General features: G+C 34.8%; 1 protein-coding gene across 1 annotated transcript in view; it reads right to left on the minus strand.

Moving 5' to 3' along the window:
* Nucleotides 1–19,771, minus strand: part of Adgrl3 (adhesion G protein-coupled receptor L3) — a 444,442-nt gene that overhangs the window by 80,975 nt on the left and 343,696 nt on the right. The window contains exons 14-15 of the mRNA XM_028780743.1: nt 16,002–16,210; nt 15,112–15,288 (exon numbers count right to left, since the gene is read on the minus strand). Of these exons, the coding sequence (XP_028636576.1) occupies nt 15,112–15,288; nt 16,002–16,210 (386 nt within the window). The remainder of the gene's footprint in view (nt 1–15,111; nt 15,289–16,001; nt 16,211–19,771) is intronic.

The raw sequence follows: 19,771 nt of genomic DNA on the forward strand, positions 1-19,771 counted from the left end.
TCTACCAGTTTACGAGCTGCAGTAGCCTGAAGATTAAAGGAGTGGTGTACTCAATATGTTAGATTCTTCCTTTGGAGTTGAGTTTTTTCCACACTTAATTGACTGTTTCAAAAATATTTCATGTGACACGTTGAGTCATGTCAACAATTATAATTCCCATAAATTTTACTTACTGCCTATTGAAATGTAGAATTTAAAATCACAAGTGTTTTATAAGGATTTTAATAATTTTTTAAAATACAGAATTAATATTATCTCAGAAAATATAAATAGTTCACTCTTCTATCTGCATAGATGACTAATGTAAAACTATAAGTTGGAAAAAAGTTCCTTTTAGTCAATGACTTTCTAGTAAAACATGTTTCTTATTTGCTAAATGATCTATACAGCTTTATGCAGTGACCAAAGGGAACATGATTTGCTCATCCATGAGGGATCACAGTAAAACTTTTGGTCACTTTTCAATTTCCTCCAAATGTGCAGACACAATTATAATTCTAACCCCATTGGAAGAGTGTAGCAAAAGTTTCCCCCAATTAATTGAAATATTAAGACAACAAGAAGGCTGATTGGACAGCGAAAAGGTAGGCAGAATGAAGCGTTTCAGAGGCAGAGACAGGGGACAGGTAGGAAGAAGTAAAGAAGATGGAGGAAGAGAAAAGAGAAAGGTGATCTAGACTCTTCAGTGCTTTAAATAGCCACAGGAAGATATGAATATCATAAAATGATAGAGTAATTGGGATAACTTGTCTAATCTAGGTTGGCAGCTTGTATCATTATCAACTGGCTCTGAAATTATTGTGTGAGCATCTTGTGAATTGAGAATTTATATATAAATCTGACTGATCAATTAGAAGCATCAAGAGTTTTGATTTACTAGGTTAAGGGGATTTGTGCCATTTAGATAGCTGAAAAGGTACAAGTGGGTGTGAGCTGGACCAGAGCTGGGAAGACTAACAACTGGGGCTAGCCTAGAGGCGGTGAGACCAAGGGCAGTGAGTAGCTGGGTATAGTCTAGGATGGTGACTTTTTTTTTTAATATTTCTCGCAACAGAAGAACAACATAGACTAACCTGAAAACCCAGTTCTCCCAAGTTCAGACCACCAACCAAGGAGTATACATGGAGGGACCCATGGCTCCAGATACATATGTAGCAGAGGATGGCCTTGTCTGACAGCAATGGGAGGAGAAGCCCTTGATCCCAAGGAGGTTTGATGCCCCAGCATAACGGGATGATGGAGCATTGGGGCAGTAGAGTGTGGATGGGCAGGGGAGCACTCTCATAGAGGCAAAGAGAAGGAGAGGGAGGATGTGGGATAGTGGAGTTGTGGAGAGGTAACCAGGAAGTGGAATATCATTTGAGATGTAAATGAGTGGAATGATTAATAAAAGAAAAAAGGAAAAAAAGAATTCTAACATTCTAGACATGGAATAAGTCTGCTGAGACTTGTATACAAGATGGCTATCAGTGTCATTTAAGGAGATGGTAAAATAGGAATTTTCTGTAAAACTAAATTCTGAAGATGCAGTATGAATGATTTCTCCCTAACTTTGAAATACGTGACATATAAAAATAAAGAAAAGTTATAGTAAAACAAATTAATAATGGTTCTTCAAAATTGCTTGCTTAAAAAAAAAAAAGACACAAAGAACCTGGGAAAAACTGCATTGACTCCTCAGTTTTCTGAAGTTCTGTATTAATTCAGAAGAAAACACATATATTCAAAAGTACCTCATCTTTTACACTGCAAAACTTTCCTAAAGACGCTGACAGAAAAGGGCACAGAAGTTAATGAAGAATTTCTCATTTGCTACTACAAAAGAAACATATTGGCTACATTAAGTAAGACCGTCACTCATAATAGTGGTTTAACACATATTAACGTTCATAATGTGGCAGTTCACAGACTTTCAGATAACATATTTGTTTATATTTCCCTCCTTCCAACTCTCTGTAGATCTTCTCCTCTCACCCTTATTAACATCATATTCTCTCTCTCTCTGTGTCTCTCTCTGTCTCTCTCTGTCTCTGTCTCTCTCTCTCTCTGTCTCTCTGTCTCTCTGTCTCTCTCTCTATCTCTCTATCTCTCTATCTCTCTATCTCTCTCTCTCTCCCCCTTAATAAAAAAAAAGCAAGCAAACAAACATGATTGGAACAAGAAGAATGGAAGAAAATACAAAATTTCATTCCTAACCAAGAAGCCATTTGTAACTGGTAGCTTCCGCAGGGTAAAATAATCAGTTTTCTTCAATGAAAGGACATTGAATATCAATCACATTTCAGGGCAGCTCATGCTCAGAATTAGTTGGTCCACATAAAAAAGACTATTATCATATTGTGACTAACAGATCCAATTACTTTGTTCTCACAAAATTATCAAAAAAGAGAAAATGTTTAAGTGAAAACAAAATTGAATTAGGAATAAAAGATGGTAAGCTTTCAGTTCAGGTGGTAAAATCTGTATGAGTCCAAAATATTATCCATCAAATATTGGCAAATGCAATATAAGAATATTTCTTGCAGTTTTGCTATGTGTTGGGTATTGATTGAAACAATGCAAATATAAATATGTACACACCCATATACATATATTCATCTGGTTTCCTTACCCATAGCAATATACTAGGCTCTCTTTTTATCATTGTCATGAATAAATTTATCACATTTTATGCAGAACTGGGTATTTCAGACACTAGTCTTGAGGACAATTATCCTCTAGGATTAGAGCCAATAAGTGAAATAGCAGTCATGAAAATTAATAATATTAGGGGTTCCATGGATTTCCCAGGAAGCAAATAGTTCACAATAAATCTTTAAATAGAAATATTTACACATTAATGATATGCATATTAGTAAATTGACAATACCTTAAGTTGTACGGAACAGGCTAGACAAAGTGCCTCAATTCAGAAATGTTTTGTTTAAACACTTTTAAAACCTGACTGATGCAAGTTGTCTTCTATGTGTACGTTAATAAGATACAAGTAACCACTCAGGTGAAGCTTGTCTAATTCCTCTAGAGCCCAGGAGTGCCCTAGTTTTGTCTTCTATTTGCCAGACACATTAGAATGAAACAGGTCAGAAGATGTAAAAAATAACCAAAGAATGGTCTCCATACTAAAAAAAAAAAGCAGACTTTTGTGATTTGGAACAAATTGAGTGCAGTTAGAAGACACTTCAACTAGATTCTACTAAAAATAGTATCAACGACAAAGACACAGTTTTGTTTTGTTTTTTAAGAAAAGGTTATTTATTCTAAATACTGATTTATGACTGCACTTAAATATCCTGGCCTTTAAAGGATTCACAGTGTTCATGTACCTAACATTTTGGTACGTTTAACAGCTATTTGCAGTTGTGATAACATCTTGCCTCAAATATATAGTTTGATCATTTCACTGTGGAAAAAAAATCTATTCTCTTCAAGTCAAAGCAAACTTCTGGTCTAAAATTCTCTTCCTGGGAAAGCAACGTGAACAGAGCTGGATATGTACTTACTTAGAAACTAGGTTAAGTACCTTAGCCTTGATGGGTAACTCCTTCCAGGATCAAGAACTCGTCGCGAATACAGAATAAAAAGTAACTGGTGAATGGTAAACCAAAAATTGATACTTTCAGAAAACTTAAAAATAAAAATCATTAATAAGCTTAAAAAAATCATTGTATATTTTGCTACGCTTTGTACCTAAAAACATTCCTAAGGAAATTTTAGGAGTAAATTTTATTTGTATCACTGAATTCGCTGGTAATGTGAAGAGGAATTTTCGAGATGACTGGCATCATATGACAGGAGTATTTTCCTACACACCAAGATCTATGCTTCATTATTTTTCATTCTTACTCCTATTTCCTTGAATCATAAATTTCAAAAACAATGGTAATGACAATGTTGCTACAATGCCATGGAATAATTACAGTAGAGCTGACACTACAGACAGTGCATGTTTCCTTATCACTGCAGCGGGAATCACACTGCGGATCCTCCTGACAGCTGGAGCCCTTGCTTGATCACCTACCTATGAGAATATCCACAGTTAATGACTTTTTCTTACAAAATGTTTCTCAGTGCAATCGTAAGGGAGCTGCTTTTAAGCCATGCTTGTACACAGAAGATGATCAAGATTGAAAGTTGTTGCTTTAGGGTCTAAACTCATACTCACCATGTATAAAGAGCACAGACATTTTTAATTAAAAATGTTTCTAAAACCTAGGACTGGAAATCAAGTCAGGTAGGTTATTTTACATATATATATGTTATTATATATATGTGTGTGTATACATATGTATATATATACACATATATATAATAACAAATATATATGAATATAAATGGAACAAATATATATATATGCAAACTACTTAAAAAGTAAGACAGCTATATCTCATATTACTAAATCTCCATCTGTCTCAGTTTGTTTAAAGCAATGTCCTTGGAAATCATGTCATTTTCTCTAAGACGTCATCATCAACTGGCTAAGCCTCCCGCCTACATCCATGCAGCAGCTTCAGTTGTCACTTTAACATGTGCCTTACAAAATGCTGATTTTGATGATTACCTATCCAATGACTTAAATCAAGAATCTGTAGAACAAATAGAAGTGCATGCGCCTGATAAAAAAGAAAACCATCTTAGAAGAAAGTGACAAAGAATGTCTTAAAGTATATTTCCATGGATGCCCCTTAATTACAAAAACATTCAATATTCTCATATACTGTATGATTTCAACAGTCTCATACACCATAAATTTAATTACATGATTAGTCACAGTAATACTAATAGGTAATACTCTGGAAACACTACTGTATACCGTACTTCAGTATCTATTGTGTTGAATTCGTGCCATGAGTCAGGGCCCTGAGCAATTTTTACTTTAAAACGTTCAACCAAACACAAGACATGGACTCTATCACGTGACTTTTTCAGGCATAAATAAAGCAAAGATGGAGAGTAAAGTGAAGTAAAGAGCCAGAGCAGATTAAAATAATGTGTAATCAATGCACAGTTCCTCCTCAGGAAAAAGATAAAGCAAAGCCCAATAGTTCTACTGGAAGAATGGGAGAGATTTCATAGATAAATTATACAAGAGATAATAGATTTGCTTTAACATAAGTATCTTTCAGCAGAAGAAAATTTAATATATTTATTAAAGGATTTAGAACTGGGATATTATGATATCAGTCACTTGCTTGCAAAAATATAATAACAGCAAAATGGAGCATGCATAGACAGATATGTGACAAACTTTAGAATAAAATTAGAAAAAAAGTTTATCATTTATCAATTTTTCTATAAAAGGTCTATAAAAATATTGGAGTGAAAATAATAAATACATGTTAATGTCTTCTCCTCCTAATTCTAAACATGAGAATGAGTTCTGAATTATACGAAGGAGAGGCCTAGACAACCAAAGCTTCACCCCTAAAGGAAATTATTTCATGGATGCAAGAAAACTGTTCATTTTCTCCATTGCCAGCACTGGATATTTCTGCAAATATTGACACTCCTCTGCTACAGCACAAGAATACAGAACAATGTTTCTTATACATCAGACCCCTAACTAATCTGATATACAGGTAAGACACAAAGTGTTGTCCAAACAACAGTGTACAGACTGTGTGACAGAGCTAAAGAGGAAATGCAGTACAAAATTTTGTACAGTAAGAAAAAAAATAAAAAGAAAAAAAGAAAAATCAAGCATAATTCTTTGTTGTGAAAGATTGCTTGTTTTAAAGATATAGTTACTAATGTTGAAAATGTAGATTTACATTTTAAGACCCCTTTTTCATGAAACTATATATATTTATTTGATAAACATTGTGCTTGTAAGTTATCTTCTGTTTTGTCTTAATGAACACACTTAAGTACTGCACACGGACTATGGTTTTCAATGTCCGCATCCACCTTCATCTTCCCATTAAGACAGATAGAGCATTAAGTGAGGAAAAGGATTTGGGGAGTATCCGTGTGCAACCTTAGTCATTACACACCAAACATTTTATTTTCCCTTAATGCAGCACACTTACTAAGCTAATAAGGTAACTTTTCTCTTTGCACTGGAAAGAAGGAAAACAGTCCTTTTAGAAAAGAAGAACTCTTATGTGTCAGCAGAGCTTTACACTCTAAAATTGCCTCTCTTTTTCTGTAGCTTAGAAAACTCAATTTCTAATGCTTGGCATACAGGTGCTCTAGAATGGGATTTAAAATTTCAGTCAGGTGATATAGTTCAGGTCCTGCTTAGCAAGCAGGAAGGCCTAGGTTCCATTCCTATAACTCACTGGGGAACTTAGTGCTGTGGGGTGTCCTGTAACTTCCACACGTGTTATAGCATGTGCATGCACATATACCCATGCACAACACAGTGACAAAACTTCATAACAAGATAAAGTGTAAGTTTTAAAATCAATATATAAATACAAGTTTCCAGAGTGTGATTGCTTTAAATGAACTGATACTACATTAAGAGCAAAATGCACAATGGTTTTCTTTTCTGTTTTTGATTTTGATGGGTCTTTTTTTTTTTGAGGCTATGGGACGGGGAGGCATACATTAGAATTAGGGGGAGACGATACCATAAATTTATGGAAAAATATGCAATAATCAAATTAAGAATATGAAAATATTTTGTAGGTGATGAAAATAAATGTCCAATTGAACTAATACAAGATGATACAGACCATTTTATTACTAAATCACCAAAAAATTAAAATTTGGGAAGAGACAATTACTAGAAATATACATTTTCATAATCTATCCTAAAGTATTTGTTTGATTTTTAACAAAACTACCACATAAATGTTAATTCAATTAGTTTAACACCGATTGGATTTAGTTATATCCTCCCCAACCTCTGCTAATCATGATTCTTCATTCAAATTGACTTTTTTTTATTTATTCACTTTTAAGCTTAATGGAGAAATCTTAATATACTGCAAAAGCTATTTCTGTTTTGTATAAAATTATAGTCCCTAAGTTTGTATAATGATTATTTTTGTGTCTAAACAAGAGACAATGAAATATTTTTGTAGACAACAGAAGCAGAGAGACCCAAGAACAGTTAACCAGCTGCAGCTGCGTTGACAACTTGGGGTAGAGGGTAGCAATTTGTGAAAGTTGCGAGAAGATGAGAGACTTTTTAAATGTCACTCTAATTGACTATTGAAAGAAAATTATGAACAGCGGTTGATGACTTGTGGTCCCTAATTAAAGGAAAGCTCCTCATAGCACCAGCATTATTAGTCTAACAAACCATCCTAAAAACAGAGATGAAGACAAAATCAAACAGAAAGCCTTTAGGTTGATCCTCAGATCATGCAGCAACCAGTACGGCTTTCACTTACGTGTACTCTAGCCATTTAGTCAGATTGTTTTCTACGTGCACAAGAAAATAGATTGCCAAAAGGAACAAAGGATGAACCTTAACAGAAGGCCTTATAGTCCCCAAAAGACGGTCACGTCAAGACCTGAGTATAAGTAAAAGAAGTCATGTATAAAGTGTTTTTGAAAACACATGTAAAGAGATAATTAAGTACTGATTATATGCCAATCCTAAAATCTTTACAGTTGAATGACTATAGAGCTTTCTAAAAATGTAGGCTAGAAAATGCTAGCATTAGTGACACATTACAAACAATAATTTGTTTTTCCACCATAACTTTATGCCATGACCTTACTCCAAGTGCACCAGATACACTGGTGACAGAACATGAAGAAAACAATTTGATACTGATCAGGAAGTTTTTTCTCTGTTGGCTAACCTGATAATACTGAAGTAACTATATTCTGTTTGGAGGAAAAGTCATTAAGCTATTCAGCTGTGAACCCTGTGGACTACAGAACCAACTAGAGTAGAAATTTATACTCATGGATACAATAGTGATACAAATGTTATGGGGCCCATGAACTGCTTTCTCACTCGATTGAAAGCCTGCTTCCCTGGAGGAAGCATTTGGTTGGTACTATAAATGTGGCCAGTAACCTATGATTGAGAAGCTCACATGTTCCAAACATGAGCCTACTATTATTATTTTCATAAATAGAATATCAAACATTCTTCTAAATCTGTGTCTATCTACCCATAGTTTAGTGAGTCTCCCAGTTACCACCAGAGAAGAGGATAATGACTGATGCAGAAATTCATAAGTGACTTTTAAAAAGCAGAGAATAAGCATCTGCAGGATGCTCTGCTACAAAGAATGTCTATAGAACACCTCATAGCCTCCTAACGCTCAGGAACTGTCACAGGAAAGAGCATAGGGAAACCTTACGAGCTTAAGGCTTGAAAGGACTAGAGGGAAACAATGTCTTCCAGTCATGCAGGAACACCGCACTGATGAGCCTACCATGGCTGAGGTTGCTTACCTCGAGACCTGAAGATCAAGACAGTCTTGATTCATATCTAATAGTAGATAGGTATTTCTTCTGTAAACATTTCCCCAGCAAAAAGATAAGAGTCATTGTTTGAAATTACTATGCATCTAATGAACTTTTTAATATGTATTTTTGGTATATATTATCCATTAAAACTGTACTTTAAAGAAGAATTCACTGAGGAATACTTAATCAGTAAATCTAATTTAAAATCTATTTACTTTTTCTACCACCTTATTTGAGATTTAGAAAAGAGCCCCTAAATGATGATTGCTTGCTTTAATTTAGATTTTTGGTGTTAAGTCACCAATTTAGAACAAATAATCAAAATAGGACCGTTTAAAATTTTTTTAAAAAAAATCTACTTTAGTCCAATAACTTGTACTTTATAGAAAAAATGGCAGTGAAAACAAACAAAAATTTTCAATATTCATATTTAATTTTCTTACAAATATAAACAATAGGATTAGAAGTACTTTCTTCCTTCTATTGTCTGCCTAAGTAGACATTTCTAAAATCTCTCAGCATCACATTTAGCAAACCTTTATCACATCTCTCTCTGGATAAACTACATTTCTTAAGGCAAGGGGCCCAGCTTGCCTTACGCCCCATTGTATTTCATGCATATAGGGGTGATGTGAAATTTTAAACAAAGAGCATAAGGAAAGTAGCTCTTTGTAAATAATAAGACCTCTACTGTGCTGGGTGGAAGGACCACAGCTTTCCTCTGTGACTACAGCACACCTGATGTGTTTGAGAAAGTCTCAAACAATGTGAGCCACAGGAAGGACAGTTAAGAGGAGAGGTCACAAGTTGCTAATAGGAGTCAGCATTTGTGAATTTGTTTTCAATAAGATAAGGAGTCTTTGGAGGTTGACCCAGACTGCATCTTAACAGATTTACAGAATTGCTTTTTTTGAACAGTTATGTGGTCTAATGGAGCATTGAAGAATCCCTTTGGAAACTATTCTGAGAATAGGTTTGGAGAGACAAGTAGAGGAGAAACTAGCTAAGGGGGCATTAGTCAAAACTCAGCAAGGAGACCCCAAGGACTTGAAGCTAGATGATAACAAGCCAGTGCTGAGATCAGGCTCTTGGTTGTCCAAAGTATGTTAATTGAACTAATAGGCGGTATCAGGGAAAAGAAGCTAATCAAAGAGGGTGTGTGATAATGGAATGATACTCCTGGCAAGGTAGTCATTTAATAAAATGGAGAGAGAGAACTTTGTGGGAGAATTGTGATACTTGTTACTAAGTCTAAAGACAGATTCTACTCAATTTATGGTAGTATGACTGATAATGGCTTTAACCTAGACTACTTTGAATAGGATGGTGCAAAAACCAGACTTTGACTGGTAGAAAAAACCCCACCATTTAAATTTGAACTTCAGTGTGTCCCTGGTCTAACAGGTAGTATGAGGGTACTGGGTAATAGGTAAGCTGTACATTAATGTCAGCCATGTCTTCAAGAGAGTAATACACCTGTATTTCACCATGCACTTTTTTATTGCCAGCTGTTTTGTATATCATGTTTTGTATTCATAACCGATTACATCTTCAAAATGCCCACCTCTGTCTCCTGGGCATGTGCAAACATTCTTTTTTCCACTTTCTCTACAGTATTCAATGACTTATATGACAGTCTACACATCACTCTAAAATAGGCTTTGTATAGGTGATTTTATGCAATTGCAGCTTAATATATGTATACTAAGAGCATTTAAACTAAACAAAGCTGAGATTCAAACTTTGGTATGTTCCATGTATTGAATCCATTAATGACTTACGGCATTTTAACTTACAATGACAGAATTGAGATTGGATTACAACCCACAAAAAGAAATATTCGTAGTTATGTCAAGTCACTGGTTAGATCTATGAGTCTAGAAACGAACACTGAAAGCTAGCCATGGTAATTGATGTTTAAAACCATATGACTACCTGAGGTCAGCTAGGGAGAAAAGCCATGATTTACTATACTACTTTTGGCCGAGTGATGATGAGAGGTCATACAGGTGAGGAAAAACCAGGAAAGGAAGCTAAGTAAATCCAGATGCCAAAGAAAGAAGGAAACACAGAGTGTTATACTCAGGGCAAGTAAAGATAATGTTTCACGAATATGGCCAACCCATTCTCTACGCATCACCTAGCTAACCACATTACATTCCTTCTCTGAGTCAAGATGTTCCATTGATAAAGCCCTCTCTGAATAAGTAGGTGTAGAACCATCGTCTTCTACATCTCCACATCAAAGGGTAGGCCTCAACAATCATCAGTATCAGAGCCATCACTACAAGCCTTGCTTTTCTGTTTATCCCCAAGCTCCTCAAAAAAAAAAAAAAAAAAAAGACCTTAAGGGCCAGAATTATAAGCATAATCACTGGAGTTTGGCAATACATGGAACAAGTGGAAATCAGAAGTTACATGTATAGAAAACATGTAGTGCATTAGAAGGTACAACAATAACTTTACGGTGACTATTTTACTACAGTCCCCAAAATGTGGAAAATCAACAAAAAGGAAAATAAGTGTTGGTAAGAGTAGGGAGAACTCATAGATGAAACCAGTGGACAGAACGCATATAGATAGCTAAGCAGACAGACATAGATAAGGGCAGTTCAGTGCTCAGTAGAATCCCAGAACGAAAACAAATATCAAGATTTGATATCAGCAAATATCCTGTCAATTCTTTCTTTCTTTCAAAGTTGTCAAATAAATAATCTAATATAAAGTTCTTCCATGTATATCAACTTTACTGAAACATTTAAAGGGGGTAACTAGTATGTATAAATACATGTGTTCTAGCTGGTCACTGTATAACTCATATGTACAAATAAATGATTATTCTATTTCGATGGATGCTTAATGAAAATTTGTTATTGTATTTCATTTTAGGATTCTAGTGATAACTAGGCCCAGTATTTTCAGGTCTTCTCTAATCACTAAAGTGCCAAACTTATGTTCTGGGATCAAAATAGAGCTGACTGTGGTAATCACTGGAGACTGTGATTCAGGACACATGTGAAACATTCTGAGTGAGTGACTGCTAAAGGAAATTATCGATTCCCATTTATTTTGTCTCTTGTTGACACACAGTAGTAGTCCCAGTCATGATCCCTTTAAAATTGATTGGAGAGGAGCTGTTAGGAAATGAACTGAACCAAAAAAAAAAAATGGTATTTTGTTGTTGCCTGAATTTGATCCATTTTTCAGAATTCAATGCCTTGGCTGGTTGAAATGGAGGGTCCAAGAGCCCAACTAACACATTCCAGAATTAAATCTATCATTTGTCAATGTGGCCAGTCTTGCTGAACTCAATCAGCTTGAAATGTTTCAACAAAATAAGCCTTGCAGTCCCTGGAAGACCAGAATCTGAGCTTTGTTGAAACAGAAGAGTAATTTTATTTTTACATTGCTAGCTGGACATAGATGCAGTTTTCGTCAAGGATACCTGTACCATCTTTTTCTAAATTCAAACAACAAAAAAGAAATCTGTGCAGCAGGAAATTACTTGCATCATTGGCATGAGGTATGCAATCCTTCTGCCAGAGTCTTTACCTTCTAAAATGTATTGGACACTAATAGCTGTTCTACTCTTAGTAACGTCATGGAATTAAAATTTCACAAGTATATAATTTCTAATTCATCTCTTAAAGTATATGACTAAGGTAACAAGTTTTGTGTTCTTTTATATTCTAGGTCTAGCTAAAATATATCATTTTCCTCGAACCTCCCATGATAGACTTCTTTTACTAACACTACTGAACTGTGTGCCACTGTGTAGACAGTCTTACACGTTCCACATCTGGTATTAGGCAGCGTTTATGTGAGATAGAAAGCATTCCACTGCCATCACTTCCTAGAAAGGTAGCTGTGCTTACACTGCTTATAGACTCATTCGACACGTATACTCTGAATCCCTATAACGAGAACTCTAATTGAGGTCTCACACTTTTAAAGGGTGAAGTAGATGCCTGGCTGCCATTGGATGGTCTACCCCACAGTGCCATATTTCAGTAGAACTCAGGTCAGAAGTTCTGATTAGTCAACCAAATGATGGACTGGGTATTACATCTTTCTTGTACCTTACTGATACAAATTGGTATAGTTATGCTTTAATTGTATTTTGAGAGAAAAGTTTTATCTTAACAGGAAGGGTGATATGTAGGAAGAGCAATGGTGGGAGGAGTAAGGAGAGGAAGAGGAGGAGTAAGGAGAGGAGGAGGAGCTAGGAGACAAGGGGGGGGGTTGGGGAGGGGAACATGGAGACTGTCTCTGCCAGTCAAAGATAGTTGGTATATCTAGGTTGGGTATTGGCTTACACTTCTGATTGTATGGTTACCTTGTTATTGAGCATCACCAAACTTAGAAAGCCTTTGATTAACATTTTAAAAAAAATAAATTAAAATAAATTAAAAAATGATTCTGAGTTTAGGTTTTGTGCCCCCCCCCTTTGTCGTGAGAGTTAAATATTGTAAATCAGTTTGAATTTCATTTGCCAGCTTTATGTACCACATATAAACATTGAGACATGTAGGCCATGTAGTATGTGGGTATGTGTTCAGACTCCAGTCCTTGCATACAGACGTTAAGCTCACTGAACTTAGCCATATCGCTACTGAATTCTTCATCTCCAGATGCTGGGCAGCCATGTTGTATGTGGTGCAGTATTATTACATGGATACTCTACATAGTTTTCATAATATTCTCAGCTGTCATATTTAACTTCTTTGTGATTTTGTTCATATGTCTTCTCTAATTGGGATGTTCTTTACAACTTTCCCAGTTCATTCACTCATTTCTTAATAGAAATCTTATAACCTAACAGCTCTAATCTAGGAAAATTCCCAGACTTTATATATTCAACATTTCCATAGAATACTGCAAACATCTCACTCAAACCTCTTCGGTAATATGATGAAACTGTATGTGTTTGCTTCCTCTATGAAAAACTACATTTCTTGATGGTAGCATTTATTTTGTTCTTTATTGCATTATATATCAACAAAGCTTTCCTGAATAGAACTGTTAAACTGAATAAAAATATGTATTATTTCAAATTGAATTCAACCCATTGAAGTAATTTGTCTTAAAATATATCATCTATCAATTCTTAAAGTTGCATAGCTAAGTAACTTTTATATAATAGAAAAATTTTATGAAAATTTATGAAAGAATGTTCAGTCATTGTCCAAGGCAATTTAGGTTTTAAGTACTCATGTTTTTAAAACTTCAGTGGCTATTAAAAATTATGATTGGGTACTCTAATATGATATGCTAGGAAAGCAAAGGTTTAAATGTTGACATAATGTGTATCTCACTCTAACAAACAAATTTGATATTATATTAACTATAAAAGTTATATGCTAATCTCATGCATTGTGTGTGTGCGCATGTGCGTGTGTGCATGCGTGCGTGCATGTGGGTGTGTGCATGTGTAGAAAGGCTCAATGGCCAAAAGTATCTATGGCTCTCTTAGATAACCAATTTCAATCCCTAACACCTACATGAAAAAGGAAACATCTATAACTCCAGTTCTAAAGGATTTTAAGGATTCTTCTGGCCTCTGGGTTCTGCATGCATGTGCTGCAGACATTCACACAATCAAAAAGCTGACCACATAAAATGAAAGTAAACAAAACTCTTAAAGAGTAAAAGCAAAGATGATATATTGTATAACATGATTTATGTGAGATTAACAATTTTAATAAGTAATATATATGTTTTATTACATTTAATGCATAAAGTATTTGAAAAAATTATGAGGTTATAAAATAGGTCATTAAATATTTATTTAGTTTATGAGTATTATATATAGAAAAAATGTATTCTTCTCACTGGATACTTTGTCCAAAAGCTGTCTGTTTTTTATGGTTTTTTTCAGTCACATAAACAATACAAGCTAGCTCTCCTCTCTCAATAATTATTGATTATAATCAACAGGGAGAATCAACTCAAATATTGATCCTGGCCAATGTTTTGTTTTGAGAAGAAATAGACTATGATTCCTAGTCATACTCAAAGTATCTTATTTGAAAAAATAGGGATCTCCGATCTCGAAACTTTCAGATCTAGTACTTCTGCATACAGACTGCAGTGTTCTCAACCCTGACAGTTCTCTTGTGTTAGAGGATACACTGAAGCCCACTCGGTCTTCTCTTTCATTGAAAATTCATATTTCTCTTTTCGTATGTATAAAACCTTCTATGCATAAAACCCTGTCATGTCAGAAAGAAACAGATACAGCCATCTTAGCCAGTTTCCAACTGTGAAAACCATTAACTCCCTGATTTGTTGATGAAAATGGAATACCCATTGCCCCATATTACAGTATACCACATCCTCTGTACCATTGTTTTATAAGTGTCACATGCATATGTTGCTTTTCCAGGAATCAGATGGACAGTGTATAATCTCTAGTTCATTAGTCTTCAGTGTATCCGATCTCAGCTTCCTTTAGCCCAGTCCCTCTTATCCTGTTCGTGAGGTTCTGGTCTAACATTTATTTGTCTAAATTGAAACCAGGGAGGTTACAGGGAAATGTATTGTTCAAATTCTGTTTCTATGTTTTATGTTGGTAAAAGAAAGAAGCAGTTATCAGAGGCATCCAAAAGCATATGTCTGAAATTCCAGAGTTCCTGGCTAGAATTATTAGGAAAGAACTGACTTGTACAAATAGGAATATGTAGAGTTAGAAACTAATTGCATGTGAGAGCAACCCTGCTTTATGGCGTGTCTTACCTTAACTTCCACATGTGCCATCAATACTGCAAAGTTGGTGAGGTGGTTACAGGAGCATGTAGTATGTGTCTTGTTCGTTGTCAGGAGTCGACAGCCTTGTGTTGACCAATAACCTGTCATGGTGCGTTTGGAATAGCTCCAAAATGAACAATTAGGGTTGAAATTTTCCTCTGACTGCTATGGTGGAAAAAGATCAATAAAGGCAATAACTATTTTACAATTGAGTAAATGAAGTAGGAACTTTCCCTACCGACAGCTCATCCCCATGCTCTGTTGTAATCCTTACAGAGGTATGTTCAGTACTTCCATATTAAGTGGCCCTCATCAATTTGAAGTGAAATTGAATACCTAGTATTTTTTCTGTCTGACTAGAAGTGAGATTACTGTTTTTTCAAAGCTATTCATACCAAAATAGTGTTACTAACACTGTTTTGGAATTGTATCAGCTTTTAAATTTCAAACTAAAGAAGGCAAGTGTTGAAAAAACAATTGTAAAAGTATGATCTTTACCTTATATTTACGACTTCCAGATTTGTAAATGTACAGAAATGTATAATAGCATATGAAATGCTGTCTGCTTCAGTATAGTGCACTGCAGGCTCTTTAAAAAACTGTGTGGTGCATATTTAGAGTATATAGTATTATATTATGTATTATATCTAGGTGTAATACTATTTCTATATTGAAAAATTAACATATCATTTCAAAAAAGCCAAAGTTTATTTATTTTTTCTGGCATATTTATGAATATTTCTGATACTAACCATGAGTGCACTCATAAATGATATATGTCAGATAGTGGATAAATATTAAAAGAAAATTAATATATTTAATATTCATCTGTAACAAATATAAATAATGTACACAATGAAACATGGCCATTTTCTTACCTTGATATGTTTAACAGTAAATACAACAGGATCAGCCAAATACACTTTATTACTGAATTCTTTATTTATTGCTGCTGTAATAACAGGAGAATTGACGATAACCGAATGATTTGTGGACATAGCTTCTGTGCCCAACTTCATACTGGCATTCTCCGTAGACAAATAAGGACCCAGGTTGTTATACAGGACAAAGGCCACTCTAATTTCTCCTAAAATAAATGCAAATGTGAATTTAGAAATTGGAAGAAACAGATTAGTTTCTACACTCTGCTAGAGTTTGTAATTCCAGTTAGGTGATACAGTCAAGACTATATAATACACATTCACAAACATAAAACCAAACATTTGTTAGCTTGGAACCAGAGAATCAAGCATCTCATAAGGAAAGAGAATTTGAATTCAGTTGAGATCACTGTATATGATGTCTTTAAACATTGAATTTGAATCTGAAGCCCTGTCTCACCATGTACTTGAAACTAAATTCAAGATGCTTCCTAAACCCAGAACCAGAACCAGAATCCAGAATCTTAAAGGTTCCAGAACAAAATACAAGATTAACTATTTATACTTTGAAGAAAAATAATGTACATGATTTCAAAAACCCTAGCTATAAAAATGGAAAATTGAACTTTAAAATTTTGAACCTGTTAAAATATACCATCGAGAAAACAAATATGCAAATCAGACTGTGGAATATAGGAGTCTTGAATATCCAGAACATTCATGCTTGTCAACATTACAATAATAGAAGATACCTAAAATTGCCCAAAGATATTAATGGACACTTTAGAGATGAATAAAACAATAACCATTTTCTATTAAAAAATATAGTTGGAATCATTAGCAGTTAAAGAAACAAGAAGGTAAAGTTACATTTGCAATATTATTTTATACCCACTTGACCCTAATGTTCATAAGTATTTGTAGCAATTCAAACCTTTTTACCCTACTGATGGGAACACATAATTTTGCAGTGAAATGGAAATGCATTGACATTTTTTTTTATAAATCTGCAGACATATTGACCATTCCTGGATACATGAGAACATTTACCACAAAGAAAACAATTTACATGAGGCTTTTTACAGAATCCTTATTGATCATAGACTCTATCTTGAAAGAAATCAAATAAAAGAATAAATGTATCACAATACTAGAATATATTAGATGTCAATACAACACAATATTAATGAATGGCAAATCACGACTGAATCTCAACGTGACTTTTTGGATTACTAAATCTAGACAATAGTTCATATTGGGTGATTCTAGCAGTAAGAAGTATAAGAACAGACTGATAATAAAGATCTTTCTTTTGGAGAAGACAGGAAAAGACCAGTAAGTAACACCATGGAAATTTAAAAGTAATAGGAAGCAATTAGTTACCAGGTTGTTGTTCTTTCTGTTTTAAGTTTTATCTATAAAGGTAAATATAACTGTCAGATTTCTTAAAGCAAACACAGTGTATATATTTCATTGTGTTTTAATTATACTGCAGTATAACATAAACCATATTTTTAAACACTAATTGTTTTTATTTTTCTAAGAACTCAAAAATCATTTTCTTTCCAGGCTACCATTTCCACAAAGTCTTTCTACCTTATGACCCTTTTATGATAATTCTCTAACTATGGTAATTTTTATGTTTATTTTTTATCTTTTTGTTGTGTTTTCAATTTGATCATTACTTTCATGGTAAAAGTCAAACCCTACGTCTTATTTCTATTATGAAGTCAGAGTTGGCCAAGAAAGAGGTGCTACCCTGACCACTGCAGTTATGACGATCACAAAGGCAAGCTCTCTGTCTTTTAATCTCAAGGTCAAAAAGAGAAAGAAAAAGCTGGGTCAAATGAGAAACTTTGTGTGTGTGTGTGTGTTTAAGAGGTATGACCATACCACGAATGCCTTATATAAATATATTTATATGTTTATGAAATTGCCTACTTTGGGGAATTTATATACAGAACATGTACACATGCTTCTTTTTCCAACTAGTCTTGCAAACAAGTTTCATGGACACTCCATGCAGACACATCCAATCAGATGTGATGACTTCAAACTCAGATAGAAACCAGCGACTGTATGATGCAGAAGGCAGAGATGTCAGTGCTTGCAGCAGCAGGGTTACTATACACAGAGACATTCTAGAAGTTCGTATGCTACATGGTAGGCTGCTGTTTCATTGCATCCATTGTAATAATCTTACAAAGAGATTGTAATGAAGGCTACATACAGGAAGAGGGGATTCTTATGTTTACCTGTATCTTGTTTATCTACAATGGCAGCTCACTAGATGCTTATCAATTACAGCAGAGAAAAATATTTCCTTCTATATGTAGAATAAAACTCATGATGTTTGAAGACTACACTTAGTATTACTGAAGCATTGTTCCTTTGAGGTCCTATGGGCTTTGTTCCTGTTGGTGTCCTCCATTCCCTCTGGCTATTACAAGATGGAATGACAGTGTGCAACTGAGCATTAAGTGGAACTGTTATGACTGAAGCAGCATGCACCAGGTCTGCAAGAATCTGCACCAGATGGGACTTAGAGCTGAAAGGAGAAGTAGACACATACTTCTATCCCTATACCAGAAGCTATCTCCTATGGATAACAACTTGCAAATGAAAATTAAGGTTTTCCCCAGGGGAATCTCACTGGGGAAATAACCTTCTCTCAAGTGTAGGCTTCATGCCCACCAGTAGATAGCCAAGGGAAAATAAAGTCAATGGCACCAAATGACATGTCTCAAAAAGATATGTCAAAGGCCTTTATTGTTATTGTTGTTAGTTTAATCTTATTTTTATTTTTACTTATTTTATTTGTATATTGTTTCTCTCTTTTACTTTACCCCTTTACATACATAATATGGCTCCCAGCTTAGTGTTCTTAGAGAATTCCTGAGTGTGAGAATGAGTGGGTCTCTGGTTCCTTTTCCTAGGCTCTTATCCTTCTGTTTGTTGGTTTTGTCCTATTTGAATGTGGTAGTTTTTGTTTTATCTTGCTTAATTCTATTATTGTCCCTTAGAAGTCTATTTACTTCATAATGACAGACAGAAAGGGGATGGATCTTGGAGGAATAGGAGGAGGAGAAGCCATCATCAGAATATTTTATGTAAAAGAAAAAGCTAATTTTAATAAAAGGAACATAAAATCAGATGATTGAGAAGCTGCCATGAAAAGAAAACCCTGCTGTAGGACCATGTGTGGTTGGATAATGGACATAATTCAAACTCTTTAGTATGGATCCCAGGTCATGCGGGAGAAAACATACCAAGTGGGACAAATGAGACAGGATGCACAAGTCAGGCAGGGGTGGGCCACCCTCAGTCAGGTGGTTTCTTTCCCAGTGTTATTAGAAGAGAACTGGTGAGATTCCTGTCTGGGAAGGACCCTTTTTCAGTGGGAAATGAAGTTAAAGTGAGGAGCAGGACTTGCAGACCCAGCAAGGAATTGGATACAAGCAACTGTTTTTTGCTGTATACAACCTTGCCACGCTACACAATCATACCACTGCCTTAGACATTTCAGACATGGCAGCGGGAAAATACTGAATTCTACTTTTCCTCTTCAGCGATTTCTAATGCCTTGACAATATTTTATTCTGATGACAGTACACTTAAGTGGTTGATAATTTTAAGAAGGTCCTTTTTCAAAGCTATTTTCTCTAAACGAAGCAACAGTTCTGATTAAGTTAGTACAACCTCAGGTCAACTCTGTATCACCTAACAAGTCGTGAGAAATGGAATTTTATTATTTTTTAAAGATTGTT

This window comes from Grammomys surdaster, unplaced genomic scaffold, assembly GCF_004785775.1.
Source record: "Grammomys surdaster isolate TR1022 unplaced genomic scaffold, NIH_TR_1.0 372, whole genome shotgun sequence".
Lineage (NCBI taxonomy): Eukaryota > Metazoa > Chordata > Mammalia > Rodentia > Muridae > Grammomys > Grammomys surdaster.